General features: G+C 40.6%; 1 protein-coding gene across 2 annotated transcripts in view; it reads left to right on the forward strand.

Moving 5' to 3' along the window:
- The window catches only part of STAC (SH3 and cysteine rich domain), a 69,446-nt gene extending 56,931 nt beyond the window's left edge, over window positions 1-12,515 (forward strand). For both annotated transcript variants that reach the window (XM_009994991.1, XM_009994992.1), the window contains 5 exons: window positions 3,007-3,071; window positions 3,971-4,059; window positions 7,206-7,257; window positions 7,381-7,518; window positions 12,417-12,515. In XM_009994991.1, the coding sequence (XP_009993293.1) occupies window positions 3,007-3,071; window positions 3,971-4,059; window positions 7,206-7,257; window positions 7,381-7,518; window positions 12,417-12,515 (443 nt within the window). The remainder of the gene's footprint in view (window positions 1-3,006; window positions 3,072-3,970; window positions 4,060-7,205; window positions 7,258-7,380; window positions 7,519-12,416) is intronic.
- The last annotated feature ends 4,225 nt before the right edge of the window (window positions 12,516-16,740 follow it).

Below are 16,740 nucleotides of genomic sequence, written 5' to 3' on the forward strand. Positions count from 1 at the left end.
AGTTTTTGCTTCATTGTCCATAATTTCTGAAACCCAAAGAAACTTTTTTCTCTGAGATCTGCATTCACTGAATGCACTAAGAGGCATTCAAGAAACTTACTCAAAGAGATTAGTTTAAAAACTCAGTATGTGTCAAACCACCAAAGAACTTCTGTGGCACATTAATGATTCCTTTGATCAGCACTGGCTTTTTTACAATCCATCCTTCAGAGGCTCAGGCTATAAATTATGCATCAGTCACTCCAAAAATTTCCCCTTGGTAGATTTTTAATAAACTGCCCGCACTGTTTCCACACTGTTTGTACAAGCTATGGAAATGGTAAAATCCTTTTCAGACTGTAAAAATCCCTGCTTGTGTGTGTGTGTGTGTGTCTGCTGCTGCTAGGGCAAACAAATATGAAAATTGAAGGCTTTCTGTTGTGTGAAGACATGAACTACATACTTCTATGGCCTTTAGCTTCAAGTGCCTCCTATTAATATCCAGAGACCATGACCTAAACAGAATTTCAACATTTAACAAAGTAAATTAAAAATGTTACAGGGTGATTCACCCCCCCTTTTTCCTCAGTTGTCCACTGCCTCCTGTCTTCTGCAAAACAGATTTTAGGAAAATGTACATTTGAGACTCTTTGCTTAAATGGAAACAGCAGAAAAGAGACAGCCTGCAGAAGGGAGAAAGAATTCAGCACATGTGTGACCATGTAATTGCTCCTGTAGACTCCTATGACAACAGCTTCAAGGGAAGATACCTTCATTCTGGCCCTGGTACACATACTGTTTCCTAGTTTACAGCTAGCATACCTAATTTCCAGTCTTTCAGCCTCCTCTAAGCCAATTATACTCCTTCAATGCTGTGAATTGTCATCCATAACAGAAGTCCCACAAGCCAAAATGTGCATTGAGTGACACATACGAGCCTGCTATCAACAGGGACGTGAGAACTTTCCCCTCAAGTCAAATATGTGACGTCCTCCCTGCGAAGCCAGGTCTGGTGAGCACTTCCCAGCAAGCATAAGCATCCAGTCAATCTTACCCTCTCCCCACTCAGCCACTTCTTGGGTCAGCTCCACAGTTCATGAGGCTGTACCTTAGTAATTCAGCTTTATTTTCTGTCACGAAGAAGAAATTGCTCAAAACTTGCTGCTAAACTGCTTCCACTTTGTCTGGTGAATGACCCTCTGCAAGTCTGGAATACTCCTGGTTACCCAACTCATTATTCACCAGAACTTTTTCTATTTGCCTCTCTAATTCCTTTTCCTCTCAACACAAAAACCAAAGCATAGTTATTTGAGTAGGATTTAAACACTGCCAGGTTGTAATGGCAACAGTTTACATCCCTTTATACAAAAGTCAGATATACCTCTATACCAGAAGATACAGGAAATTGATTTTATTTTAAGATTTTTTTCCCCTCTGGTGCTTGTGACAGTTTTCAGGGTCAAAGTCCCTCTACAAGAGGATTTGGTGAGGAGCACAGTGAGGCCCCAAGTCAGCTGCAGTCAGAACACCTGGACACAATTTGGGGCATTTTCATATTAAATGCTACAGGCATGAGCTCATATGCTGTCTTCAGATTCATATATTGGACTTTATGACTACAATATTGTCTTGCCTTTCATCAGAGAACGTGTGCTTGTGTGTGCTCGTGGATGCATGTCACTTTGTACAGAACCTTTCCTATGCATGTTTTAGCTGCTGTTCTGGCCATCTTTCCTCTGTTACAAGAACACTACATGTTTTCAGGGTCTAAGAACAACTCTCTGCTATTAAGGAACCTTACTACTTCACACATAAATCTTCAACAAAGAGTGTTTGATTGTCATTTAGAATGTAGAGTAGCCACAGAAATATGTGTTAATGGAAAGGATGAGCAAGTGAAAGAGCAGAGAGGGAAAGAAATTCAGCAGTTTGGTGCCCTAGAACTTTCTTTACCCTGAACACATGTTACTGTATCACAGAAAAACTAAAAGAAAATGCACTCAATCAGCCAGCTACTTATTACAACGTTGGAGATTTCCAAATTATTAGAGACTACAAAATGCAGCTTCTGCTCAAAACACCTGCAGAGGTAAATGGTGGGAGAAGGTGCTGATGTTTTTTAGCTTCTTCAAGAGTCCAGCTATTAAAATCCTGTTCAGACTTTATCCAGAAGCAAGAAACAGCGGGCAGTTCATAAAAAAGTAATGGGGAGATTCAGTCAATATAAAAAAGCGGCTGTGGTTTTTTGTAAAGAGAAAACCAAGGACAGGAATCAGGCAGCTCATGGAGGAATATCAATAGAAGGTAACTGATTAGATATCAGGTGTGTTAGGTGCTGTAACCACTGTCTTATTCTGCCAGTTTCTGATGTAGTAACTTACAAGCAAATTTTTACACGTATATGCCTGTGCCTCAGATAACCCATCCCAATCGGAAAGCAGTTCAGGTATCTCATATAAAATCAAAGAGAGAAGCAGTGAATCCAGTGTCCCCCAGGTAGTAACTGCTGGAGAGAGAGCTTGAAGAAAGCCAGCAAACATTTACAGAGTCAAAGAAGGGGAAGAGGGGGTTTGCATACAAACTTCTTGCAACATGGCTCATATAGGGTCATCAGTTTTTGCAGGCGCTTTTAAACAGAAATACTGCTCATCCTAAACATTAAAATACAGGATTCAGTGTGAGGAAATGCTTCTGGACTTTAAATAGTAATGTAATTAGGAGACCTAGGTTCTATTCCCAGAGCTCTACTTGTGTAATATTCACCTAATCAAAATGGTTTATTTATTAGATTGTAAATTCTTCAGGACAGAGGTTGGCTTGTACCGTGTGCCAGTCCTAAACATAGATTTGTTGTGAGTGGAGAAAGGGTCAGAGAACAACACAAGGGATCAAATAAAGTAAGAGGGGAAAGAAAGAGATTAACAAAATAAAGGTGATCTAGTTGAAGTCAAAAGTCTTAAATATCCTAAATTATTATTATTATTATTATTATTAGTCCTAAAATATTATCTGTTTTCTTTATTTCAGTGTTTACATTCTCTGAAAATGGCACAGACCACTTTGGAGAAGAACCAAAAAGCATAAATTCCCCGGTATGGACATAAATTTTGTGAGAATGCAATGGGAATGGGAAGTAATGTAAAAGGCTTGCTTTTATGGGTAGCTGAGGACCTTCAGTAGGTCTGCTGGGGCACTATTCTGGAGAAGTACCAATATCTGACTGTCATTTTTACACCATTTCGGGGCCACTGGCCACAGCTGGAAGCAATATACAGGTCTGGAGGGCTGCTTGGTTTACACATTAGTATCCCTTTTATGTTCTGTTTATTACAAATTGATATTATGAACACAAAAGATCCAGTGGAGAGGCCATGTGACAATAGAACTGCAGTAATATAAAAATAACAGATTTAATTTAGAAAATTATTTGGGGTTTTTTTAGGTGTGGGTTTTTTTTCTCTCCAGGTTACCAGTGGAGAAAGGGAGGAGAGTGAGTAGCCAGTCTTCTTTCTGAGAAGCCCAGTGTAAGCAGATATCTGCTTAAGGAAGTTATTTTCCCACTCTGTTTTTGAACCTGTGCACTGCACAAGTCTAGCTCCATCCATAACAAAGACTAGACACCTCCTATGATGCCAGCAATATACTCCTGGGCTCTTAAGAGTCATACATTAAAAGCAAGCAAAAGGCACACTAATTTTTAGGATATCACCCAAAAGACCAATTTCTGCAGATGTTTTGCTTGTGTTCTTTCAAAGCTTGGATTTTGATCTTGGGGTTCAAAGAATCTTATTTCTAAATGAAGATAGTTACTGCCTTAGTGGCTTGCAGTGTATGTTAACCATATTCCTCCAAGGTGTGAAAGCAATGAGATGATTCTGTCTCATTTCTTGGAAGATCAAGCCCTGATTCCTCAGATTATAATAAAGAGACCCAAATACCTGTGCAGGGCAATTGTTTACATTTTCTTTTTTTTTTTTTTCTTTGTTTAAAGGGACCATTTTATAAAAGCACGTTACAAATGAACACCTATGTTGCCTTGTACAAATTTGTACCACAAGAAAACGAAGATTTGGAGATGAGGTAAAGCGTCAAAATATGTATTATTTGCTTTGACCTGTGCAAACTTATGCTCATACGACTGTATATGACTTCAGGGGAGGGAGAGTTCATTCTGACATTTGCACTGAGCATTTTTTATAGATGTAACCACTTGTAGATAAAAAGATATTCTCACAGAAAAAATGCTGGTGGGCAACATTTTCAGCAAGGACACAACAAATTAAAAGTTTCAAAAACACTTATGTCACTTTAGGACCAAGATGGCTTTCACACAGAAAATATTCAGTTTTCAGTTGCTACGTTTTTTCAACCAGGATTTTTCAAGTAGGAATTCCTCACCAGCTCTCATGCTAATGCTGAACATTTTACAGGTCTTATTTGATTTTCCCTCATATTCAGATTATATCTTAGTAAAGAGAACAACGTCCAGCTGCTGGATGGCAATGTTTTCACACACGAAAGATGCATTCTTATCTTTGTAAAATAACCTCAGGAGTACATTCCAGCTTGCGTGTTTGTTCCATGAAGAGGGACACCACTCAGATGAGTCTGCACTGGGCTACCATTCTCATCAACTCATTAGCAATCCAGAAAGCAAAAATTCAGAAAATCCAGAAAATCCAAAATTCTCCTGTCCCTCATAGTAAGGGAAAAAACAACTTGTGCTGTGCAACCTGGCTTGTCTTGACTAACAGGCTTCTTCCAGAGATACCAGCCAGGTTTTAGACTACAGTTACTGAGCTACAGCAGCATTTGCTAGAAATTCAGTAATATATGTGTTAACATTGTTTCATAAGGGATGCCAAATAGTTGTATGCTCACTGCAAAGCCAGGCAGGATTCAGCTCAGTTGAATTAATTTTCATTTAACAAGTTGCTGGAGGTGGGTTCAGCATAGCAATGCTGTCAAGACTGACAAGCATTGTCCAGGGAACCCAAGTCATGGACCAGCCAGACATTTATCAGCCCTAATATAATGAAGGCAAGTAGCAGAAGGAGCTGAGCAAAGATGTGTTAAGGAAGATACCTGGAGATCTTAGCTCACCTCTGAGGAGATTCAATGGGTGGCATAGTACTGCAGTGGAGAGGGGTCTGATTGCAGCAGCAATTAGTACTTGCCACAACCTTGATTTCTTCCTCAACACCAGGAGCAGCCAGTAAGTTTTTCCAAAGCTCTGTCATAAGTAAAGTGGGACATTCCAGTAATACACTTACTCTCAGGTATTGCCTTATTTTACAGTAAGTAAGTAGAGAGTCCTGGAGACAGGCAACTCCAGGTTTCAGACTCTGCAAAGAAGAAGAGAGAGAAGAGAGAAGAGAAAAGAGAATATTTGGAAGGGACCTTCAACCACCATCTGTGGTTGCCTGCTCTCTTCAGGGCTGATGAAACACCTCTTGCCACCTACTGAAATCTAGAGCAGAGATGAAGAGAAGACAATTTATCCAGGGTTATGATTTACAGATTAAAAAGATGAGATGTGAGAGTTATTCCAACCAGTAGTAAACAAGCAAATAAACTACAATCCCCCTTCAGGGATTAGCAGCCTAAGTCTAGGAATCAAGAGTAATAGCTGGGACTTCTATTTTGAATGCTTTTTGGAGATTAGAGACATCAGAAAGCAAAATCCGCAGGTCTTGCATCTAAAAATCTCAGTGCTCAGACCATGGAAGTGAAGAGATTTTAGGTTCAGTTGCTATCTTTCTCTGACATCCAAATAGATTTGTATTTTCTAAGCTGTTTTACTAACAACCAAGCTGAAGGATATTTGGAGGATGGGACTTTCTACATCCTTCTTGTTCAACATGTTCTTGCATGCATTGTAATAACTCCAATGGTATGACAGGCTAGTCACTTTGAAGTGACAAGATGGTCTCCCTCAAAACCTCTCTAAGTGTTTTATATTAAGTATTTACTGGACTAAGGGACACAGATGTCCTTTCCCTTGGAGAAATCTTTCACTACTGGGATGCCAAGTTGTCCCTTTTCTCTAGCTTCCTTTCTCACCTCAGTGATGTAATCCAAACTCGCTGGAGCGAGGAACACTAGAGGAAAATCCTATCCTGTTGCCCTATTGAAACTGCCTTCTGTGAAAGTTGGAAAACTAGTTCAGATGAAGCAGTGTTAGAAGACTAAATGCCTGTTTTTCCAGTATTCAGCAAAAATTGTAACCATTGGGCAAGTGGATCACTCCGACCTCCAGCTGCATCCTAGGCAGGTCCACAGCTTCAGGGGATGCTCTGACAGAGCCTGCTAAATTGACCCATTATCATACTGCAGGTGTGTTTGCAAGCTCATGTGCTTGACAATACCATACCTTGACAATACAGTGAGCCTAACATGATATACAAGGAAAGCTGAATAATTAGGGGCCAACCATTATTTTCACTAAGATCAAGGAAGTGCCTCTTATCAAGCAGACAGAGCTTTCTGAGGTTAATCCATTTGGAAATGGGCTGCTGCCTATTTTCTACAAGTGCAGTGCTATTGTAATTATATAATAATGTTGATTAAATGCCACCAGTGGGGGGAAGGAGGTCAAATAACTGTTCAACTACCTGCACAAAATCAGTTCAGCACAAATTGCTGTTAGCATTTCCAGCCAAATTATTCCTCTAGCTCTGCTTTGGAACTAGTCAGCTGGATGCTGATACTTAGCAATTACAATCCTGCACCACACATTGTAAAAGTAAATATGTCTCATTCAAACAAAAAAGACATTCCTGGGCAGAATTATACCCCTTCTGACTAATTGCCTTTGTCAGTTAAATAGAACTCTTTTCCTGCTGCCTTCCTTCTGCAATCACAGCTTGAAAACACAGATGATAAAGTAGTGTGTCCCAACAATGTGAAATGTCTTGAAGTAGCAACATAATGCCTGTAACAATTAAGGACAGTATTTTAAACAGTTTGTTATCAGACAGGAAGCAAAAAATCCAGTTCACAGTTGTCTCAAAATAAAGATCTAGCCCCAGTATATGGAGACTCTCTTTCTACATCACCATGTATGATTTAAGAAATCCTTGATGCCTCATTGAGTCTACCTGAAGTGAATGCTCAAATGAAATGACCAAGGAAGGACCACCTTCCTATTAGAAGGCAACTGTGGGAGCTGATGTAGCATAACAATTAAGAATAATCTTAATTTTATTTTCCCCTTCTAACTACAGGCCAGGAGATATGATCACTCTTCTGGAAGACTCCAATGAAGACTGGTGGAAGGTATGCACTAATTGTATTTTATCTATCTGTTTTCTTTCCAAAGGAAACATGTTCTTTTCAATACTGAATTTGTGTTAAAGCTACTGATGTTAATGACCTTCTATCAATATGTTTTCTCCACAGGGGAGAATTGATGACAGAACTGGATTTTTTCCTGCAAACTTTGTTCAAAGAGTGCAACACGATGAGAAGATTTACAGGTGTATCAGGACATTCATTGGCTGCAAGGAACAGGGACAGATAACGCTGAAAGAGAACCAGGTAAATTCCCCAGTTCCTGTGCCAGATCCCAACCAGATTTGAGCATCAAACATTCTGTCCAGTGACTGGAAAATAGGTTCTGCAAGTTGAACACAGACAGCTGCTGTTCACTGCTATTTTATTATAAGATTTATTTTCTTATTGTAATAGCGTCTAATAGCCAGTTAACTGGGAACCACAGGGCTCAATCAGGAGTCTGTGGGAGAGAGGCAGAATTAGCCCCTGACATCAATAAAGCAAAGTTACTAACAAGGAGTCACACTAATACAACCTAATTTAGAGTTGGGCTTTTTGTGATTAAATAAAACAATTGATTTTAAATTGCACCAGTGATCTTGTGCAACAGAAATGACCCCAAACCACGACATTTGTAACAAGAATGGCAATCAGAAACTGTCTGCCTCATCCAAATGTGGACTGTGAGTTTACATAAAGGTCAATTCAACAGATCCATTTTGCAATGGATGTGTTTTATAAATATCACTGATGTAAACTAGCCCTGTTACAAAACACATCTCCCAGCCAGCTTCTGTAGTGACTGCCAATAGGCCATTGTTTGTTGTGATGGCCACAACCTCCAAACCAGAACTATCAGCCTGGCTGTTCCCTTGGCACCACAGCTCAAGGGCAAACTTTGCTCTTACTGCAACACCCGGTCACACAGATTTCAAAAAGAGTGGGTTTTAAGTACATGTACATTACCAGCTATGTGTAAGCCTGATCCAGGCACTCCAAGAGAGCCTGGGACTGGATTTAAACACATTCACCAAGTTAGGCTCAACAAGGCAGGATTGCAGCCCAGGTCTCCAGCCCCAGGGGATGCACCTGGCTTGGGTCTTCTGATTAATCTGGATGCTTTGTTGCTACCTCAGGTTTTTCACCTGACTGCCTAGGAATTACTTTATGTAACCACACTTTTCATCCTGGGATGCTCTAAAAGGAGCTGAACTTCCAAGAGCATGAGTCAGCTGCCTTTGAAAATCAATTGCATCATGGTGCCTTATGCATTCAGACTGAGTCACTTAAAACACAAACTGAGTGCTGAAAGTGATTTTGTGCCCTCTCCAGCAATAAATGCTGCACTTCACAGCTAGGCTTAAGGGGGAAAAGGTCTTTTTCCAGCTATCTCTGATTTTCCTTGAAGTCAATCTTGCTGAACAGAGAGGGGTGTCCCCATTCATTCAGAGATACGGAATGGGACTTAAGATTTGCAAGAGTGCAGAACACGAGCACAGCCCAGTATGCATCCAGTTTAGCCCAGGTAGTCTTTAAAACCCTAAATAAGTGCTGTAGGTAAAGCAAGCTGATGTCCTTGGTCCAAAAGCTAATGAATCAGCTGATATAAAACCTGTCATTATCATTTGCACTATGGCTGAGTAAGTGTGAATACAGAACTACTCACTATTTCCATCCAAAAAGCTCACCTAGGCAAAAAACTTTAGTGCACGGGCAACAGAAGATATAGAAACTCACAGTGTCCCTGTGCTGTCATTCTTACAGAGAAGCAGAAGACTTCAGCTTTCAGACTTCTTGACCTGGTACTGTCTGCAGGCTCCTGGACAGCTCTTGATATTCTGCTGTCCTCATAACTAAATTCCTATTTCATCAGAACCAATCTGTGGCTGACAGATGGGTTAAATATACAGGACAGAGAAGATAAGCAAGACAGCTGCAGAAAATTAGAGCAAGTTCGAAATTGCTCCTGGACAAAGAGAATTTGCCCAAATTCAAAGCACAGGACTTAGAAGCATAGAAGAGCATTACTGACTATGCAGCTTAAAGGATCCTTTCCTAATTGCTCATCTCCCCCATCTGCTGACTGGCACGTAAAAAATCCTCAGGGCAGATGTTGACAAGTTCAGACAACAGTGATGATCTGAACAGTTGTTTTGTTTTTAGTGTTTTGGGGTTTTTTTTAAGAAAATGAGATGAAAGAATGAGAAAATGCCTTTATAATATTAGATCTCACTTTCAGCTATTTCTGAAGATTTCTTGATAACTGAGAAATGGCCTGAGATCAGGTTTCTTACCTGGTGGCTCACTCCACTACTAAGCTCTTGAGCCAGGGTACAGGGGAAACAAAACCCATCAACAGTTTGTCTCCATTTGTGTTGCTGGAGATGGCTGCTCAGTGGCTCACTTACCTTGTCAAGCCAGCAACTTTCCCCCAGATACATGCCAGCTTGAGTAGCTGCCATTTCAAGCTGTTTAAAATTTGATCAAGAGACCTGCACTGCCTGGTGTTAGCTGTGGTATCTTGTGCCTTCAAAACTGTCACATTTGCTGTCTGTCACAAAGACTAGTCCTCAGTGATAGCTGATTCATCAGATGGAGACCAAAACTCTGGACGTTACCATACACTTATCTGGGGGTTACTGATCTAAACTCACCTAAGAATGTCAAGAGGCAAATCCCATTTGTGGGTGAAATCCTTGGTAGCACTCACAAAAGAGGATGAGGACAAAGTGGTCAAAGATGGTGGTGTGTTCCCTCTTTTCTGCAACTGCAGAATTTGGAGCAGATCCAGGGCTTTTCAAAGCTCCAGCAGCTGCCACACAACCAGGAGACCTTCTGAGTCACACAGGATCAGGAAAGTATGGCATATTGTGGCCGAGCTGCCTCTTATCCCAACATATCCCTTCCTTGGCCTTGTATTCCTCATGCCTAGTGAAGATCTAGAGCTATTGCTAGCAGAGCAGTCCTGCTGATATGAAGGATCACTCAAACCAGCAACAGGAAAAAAAAAAAATAAACATCTCTAAAAAAGACCAAATCTGCCATCCTTTTTCACTCCAAAGGTGAAGAAAACCAGTGCTCAGAAAGTTCAGTATATTTCTTTTGTCTACAAATCATTCTGCTGACAGTAGAAGACATCAGGGAAAAGCACTGTGTTTTCACAATATGTTCCTCACAGCACCAGAGGTTAAGCAAGAAATGCAGCATGGCTACTGAACAGTGCAGACCTGCTGGAGGTCGCTTCTGAAGGTCTGACTTCTTTGGGTGGGTTTTTTTGGTCCATGGAAAGATCTGGAGGTCTTGCAGACATCTTTAGCTAGGAGGAAAGTACAGTGATGGAGTCAAGCATTCCTTTTACTCAGCCAGATCTGATTATGGAAAAGCTGCAAGGGCTCTTTTTCCCACACAGCAGCAGGGATATCAACCGAGGAGGAACACCTTTTAGCCAAGATGCTCTTAACAACTCCTGGATACTTTGCCATACTCAGCCATCCTGAGAGTGGTGCTTCTTTGCAGGCTTTTTCTCTCACTGTTGAAGTTTTCATAGTCTTCCTCAGAGACACACACCAACATCTGGCAGCAGTCAGAAACACCTTTCTGTGTACATGTACTTCACACCTCTGCTTCCAACTGTGATGTGACTGGAGAGGCAGCAGCTGCTGTGCTAGGGTTTCATGACATGAGTGAGCTGGTCTCTTTTGACACAGTACCTAAACTAATCAGCATTAATTCCATAGCTCTCCCATGCTTTCTGTGTGATTTAGCCCAAGAAACAATACATTCTTTTTTTTAATCAGCTCTGTTGCTGTGCTCAGTCATCCTGCCCCAGGGATCCATTTCAGTTAGTATTAACTCTGTAGCTTAAGGAAGAAAATTCATTAGTCCTTTTGCTTTCCAAACCTTTGTTTGCAGGTGCAGAGATGCACCTGACCACTTCCAAGTACTGTAGGTGGCAAATACGAAGCAGCTTCAACTCCATCTTATGACCTTTCACTTCCCTCTGGCATCACCAGTGCTGCTAGTAAATTTTATGTATTGAATAACAAGAGGACAAGCTGTCCCAGTGTTCAGATGTGGAATTGATGTGTCACCATACAATCCATAACAGTCATGCTGAAATGAATTTCACTAGGAACATTTTTGTGCCATTTTTGTTCATTTCATACCCTCTGAATTATTGTCATTAAATGCTGTTAACACCTGTCAGACATAGCTTTTGTGAGCGTTAGTCCAGACAGCTTTAAAGACCTGGCACTGACATCATGAGAAATGAGTGAGTCAGTCTCAATAGGACCATCAGTTTTATGGCTATTTTTTAGGAAACACATAGTTCCTCGGTACGGGTGTTTGAAAACAAGCCTTTTGTGTGGCTCTGAGCTCAACTGCCAAGTAAAAAGTAGCTGTGTCACTAGACTTCCAAAATGGCTCAGCCATTACCAAAAAAGTCTCAGGATGGGCCCTAAAATGGAAATACCTGAGATCACAAAATCCTTCAGGAAATGCAAACATTTACCTATATTTTGCACTATTGTAAAGATCACATGGTTTCACTATAATTGCCTCCATTTGGAGTAGGTGTTACACAAACATACTCAAAGAGCTGGATTCAGATCAAATACTTTGGTATCCACAACAGGCACAGGCACCTGTAGGTGCAATAACTGAGTAAATGACATGACCCACTTCCCATCTGGAAAGTACTTGGGCTCCTTGAACATGCAGAAGAGAATATGCTTGCATTCAGATCAGCTGTTACAAGTGACCCAGCTTGGCATCATGATTACCTTTTGCCACCAACTGTTGAGGGAGCCAGCTAGCTCATGGTGTGAAATACCCAGTCCTGTCATACACAGACAACTAAATCACAATCATAACAGTAGGCTGAAGTAATAATTCAAACTTCCAAGCCCTTGATCTGCCATAAAGTTCTTGACAACTTTAATGTCTCCCATGTATATGTGGCGCTTCAGAGAGGCAGTGGGGAAAGGTAACCAAGTATATGAGCTTGAATTTCTTATCAAAGCAGAGAAAGCCTAAAAGGCATTGTTCTGCTTATAGAAGAAACTAGCAGGATGTCTAACCTACCTGATACATAGCCTGGAATAATTTGTTGCTTGATCATGGCAAAGAGTTCATTATTTTCTCACTTTCTTTGCTTTCAGATTTGCGTGACTTCTGAAAAGGAACACGACGGCTTTATCAAAGTATACAGCGGGAAGAAAAAAGGCTTTGTCCCCATAGACATCTTAGAAAACATCTGATTTCAACAGCCTGCTTGCTGCAGTAGGAGCCCTTTGTTGGCAATGCCTGTCTGCCTCATCTCACACTGTGTCAACCCAGTCGGGCTGTCTTGCAGATGTTCAGGGAAACAGTGAGAAAACTGCAACTACAAGAAGAAAAAGACATTTAGACTGCCACAGCAACATTAAGAAATTAGAAAAGTGCAATGTTTGAAAGAAAATATAGTCAGAAACCACTAGGGAAACGAGAGGTCCTTGGATACTAACAGGAATAAGATAAAGAAAAAAGAAAATCTGGGCTGATTTCTCGTGCAAGGCGGCTGTTACGACCCTGATGGAGACAGACAGCTTGTTCTGAAGGACTAAACTCGTGTCCTGTTCTTGTGTCTTAGAAAACTGTTGGACTGCTTTCTTGTTTGAAGTGTGTGTTTAGGGGGAGGGGGTAAAATACCATTCAAACTGTCTCTGTACTACAGTCCAATGCTTGTAGTCAAGTGTGGCTGTGGTTCTACAGTTTTGTTCCTGGTATCAACCGCTCAGTTTAAGCACGTAATCCTGGTGTGTAGTCTCATCAGAAAGCAGTTTGGAGACACTATGTGAACGTCAGCCCAAGAAATGCACTGTGCCCTGGAAGTCGGCAGCTTTCTCTTTCTGTGCAATCTTCCCATATGAAAGAGTAGCAAAATTTTTGTGTCCTTTGTTGTCTCTGTACACGAACAAAAGCTCTCAGCATGTGTCGGGTGTGATGGCTGCTCTCATTGCTCAAAAACAGCTGGTCCTCCAGCTATTCACAAGCCTGTTTGGAGGCATCCCTCTGTGTTTCTGCACCTTTGCCTGGTGATACAGGAAATGGGTGAAGTGCTGGGAGAGAGCCACAGGCTTGAAACGTTTTATATTTTTTTGTGTTTATTGCACTTAAAATATTTTATATATTAATCCTATTTATAAAAAAATGAAACAGTTAACTAGCCCCCTGTAAGTCTGAAAGTGCTAGGAAAGGACAGACTGCACACAGAAATGAAGTCTCTAATGATCAAAATCCAGAACTTGTGACAGAAAAGCACTGAGTGTCTTAGCATTGTGTTCACACACCAAAGGCATCTTCTTCGTTTGCTAAACAGATGTTTTGCAGATTCAGCAGTAAATACACTGCCATTAATTCCTCCTTGGCATAAACCACCCTGAGCATCCTGCAAATCATCTCCACCCCAGTGACACTGTGCACACCAGGCCTGGTTTGTCCATGTAATCCTCCATCTTCAGAGATGTCTTGGGCATGTGAATCTTTCGGTGCTGGAGAGCAGTCTGTGGGAACTGTGGTTCTTGCCCAAATTACACGTCAGCCAATGCCAATCCTGTTGTAGAGCAAGGGCCTTATGATGTTTAAAGACAGGGAACTTAATTTCCAAGTATTTAATTGGATGTAATTGCACCAAACACGTTTAAACAGCTTAGCGTGTATTACAATGCAGAGATTAAGTCCTATCCCAAAGCTCCCTGCTGAATTCACGCCTTATTGGACCATCTTGAGACTGAATGCCAGTCTTTACTGCAGATAACCCCAAATTGATGTCCTAAATCTTCATACTGCAAAAAGAAATTCACATGCTGCAGGGTTAGTATAGGCCTTTGCAAAGTTGCCACTGTTTCTAAAAACAATCTAGCAGTCCTGCTTCCATATACTGAGGCGGTTTGATTCTGTGTTGCACGACCCAGGTCTCAATAGTTGGGCTGCCCTATTTGAGTAGCTGATCTTATACAAAGCCTTATGAAACCCAGTGCAACTCTACACATGACCAGAAGTTCACAGAGCAGATCAATCTTCAACCTCTCAGAGAGGCATTTTACAGCCCATGTATCTTGTATTTAGTATCACCTAATTATAAGGGAGGAAGTTGTGGGGTTGTCAACTGCTGAAACGTGGTCCTATACCAATTATTAATATCTTCGTTGCTGATCAAAAGTATCTGATTTCATATCTTCTGGGGGAATATCAGCAATTTATAAATGGGGTGGGTTTTTTCAGTTCAAACAATAAACATTTGTTCAGCTCATTTTCCTAAGTAACCAGTAAATTCAATGGGAGGGAGAAGATTCTCATAAGCCTTAAAGATCAAGAAGAAAAGCAGTTGATATGTATTAATCCACTCTGCTCTGTAAGCTTTTTATTTTTTTTATATATTTATCCATTCAAAGGAAGAACTCAAGTGTTCATTAGAATTAAAATGCTACTTTTGATCAGACTTTTCAAGTGGGCAAAGGAAACCGATTTCAATCTATACATTTGTGCTGTTGTTTACATGATTGCATCATACTGTGATTCCCTCCTATTTCTGTCTTCTATGATTTCTATTTATCTCTACAATGTGCATCACACTATTCAAAGAATTATATTAATATTACCTACAACTCACAATGGCCTTTAATCAATGTCAGTTTGATTCCTTTTGATACTGAGCAATAAATAATAAAGTGACTGAGTAAAAACAAAACAGACCTTATGTGGACTGTATTACATCTGAGAAAACATTGCTTCTAAACCAAAGCTGTCATGGTTATCCTTTCTTTGTGTTGTTTGTTGGGGGGTTTTTTTGTCTTTTTACTGGGCTTTCGCTGCCATTTGATATGAAGATGTAATTTATGCCTAATTGAGCAAGAAGCACATACATGAATCTTATTTTAAGCATGTAATTCATTGGCTATTTGCATGCTTAGCCCTGAAGTGCTTTGCTGAATTGAGGTAATTTTCCTCAAATTTATTTTGTATGCCTTACTCTGAATCCAGAGGGGTATCCCATATTCTTTTTCCTACCATATGCAGTTCACAATATATACTGCATTAGCAAGCAGTTAGAAGTCAGACAGAAGATGGAATGGACTTTATCTGGCATATGATTAAAAAATATATATAATTTTAAAAGATAAATGCTGTTCACATTTAATTTAATATTCTACTTAATAAAGACTATGAGTTGATTGGAAGGAGAAGAGAAGTGTATGTTTCTTGGCTTCTTTGCATCAGATGTATCATTTTCAGTATTCACCTTCAAGAACATTCACTAAGCTCATCAGCAAGGGATATTGAGCATTCTCATCTGAAATCTGCAGCGTTTGCATTTGCCATGTTTAGCAAACCATTTCTGAAGTAGTTCTTTTGCAATGTGTGTAGCATGTGTCGACTCAGAGTGAAGTTTTGTAGTAGGGCTAGTCTGAATATTTGTTTCTGGCAGATCAGGGTGCATGTATCACAAGAAGGATGTGGACCTGTTGCAGCATGTCCAGGGGAGGGCAACGAAAATGGTCAGAGGGTTGGAGCACCTTTCTTATAAAGACAGGCTGAGGGAGTTGGGGTTATTCAGCCTGAAGAAGAGAAGACTCTAGGTGGACCTTACAGCAGTCTTTCAATACCTGAAAGAGGCCTATAAGAAGGCTGGGGAAGAACTGTTCACAAGGGCATGTAACAATAGGACAAGGAGTAATGGTTTTAAGATAGAGAAGAGTACAATTAGGTTGGACAATAGGAAGAAGTTCTTTAATATGAAGGTGGTGGATCACTGGAACAGGCTGCTGAGAGAAGTGGTGGAAGCCCTGTCCCTGGAGACGTTCAAGGTCAGGCTTGATGGGACTCTGAGCAGCCTGGACAGTGTGAGATGTCCCTGCTTATTGTAAGGGGAATGGACTGGTCCCTTCCAACCCAAGACATTCTATGATTCTATTTTAAGCCATTTAACGTCTCAACACAGCATAGAATAGAGTATTTCCATAAGTGCTTGGAACAGTTGAACATGAGTTGTGGACGAGCTGCCTGAATCATGATCTCCTCTCATCTCTAAGTAACACAGTATCTCAGTTTATTATCATCTTTCTCTACACTTGGCCATTTTGACTCAGTGAACAAAGACACTTAGTCCTACAAGTATTGTGTACCCTTAGCACTGCTTACAGGCCTGTTGTTTTTTGGGGTTTTTTTGTGTGTGTGGGAGGTTTGGTTTTGTTTTGTTGTGGGCTTTTTTTTTTTTTTTTTTGTAATTATTTGTTGACATTCATTTAACTAAATATAGCACCCAGTGCCATCAGAGGAATTTGCATAGGGCAAGCAGGCAGGAACATTGGAGATTTAGAAGAGCCATGACCATCTAAGGAAGCCACAGCAGACCATGTAGGTTGTCTAAAATGGCCCTAGACATATGTCTTCGGAAAATGAACCCAACTCATTAATTTAAATATGTGCAGACAGGTCTGCTTT

The sequence above is a fragment of the Chaetura pelagica genome, unplaced genomic scaffold (assembly GCF_000747805.2).
Source record: "Chaetura pelagica isolate M959 unplaced genomic scaffold, ChaPel_1.0 scaffold43, whole genome shotgun sequence".
Lineage (NCBI taxonomy): Eukaryota > Metazoa > Chordata > Aves > Apodiformes > Apodidae > Chaetura > Chaetura pelagica.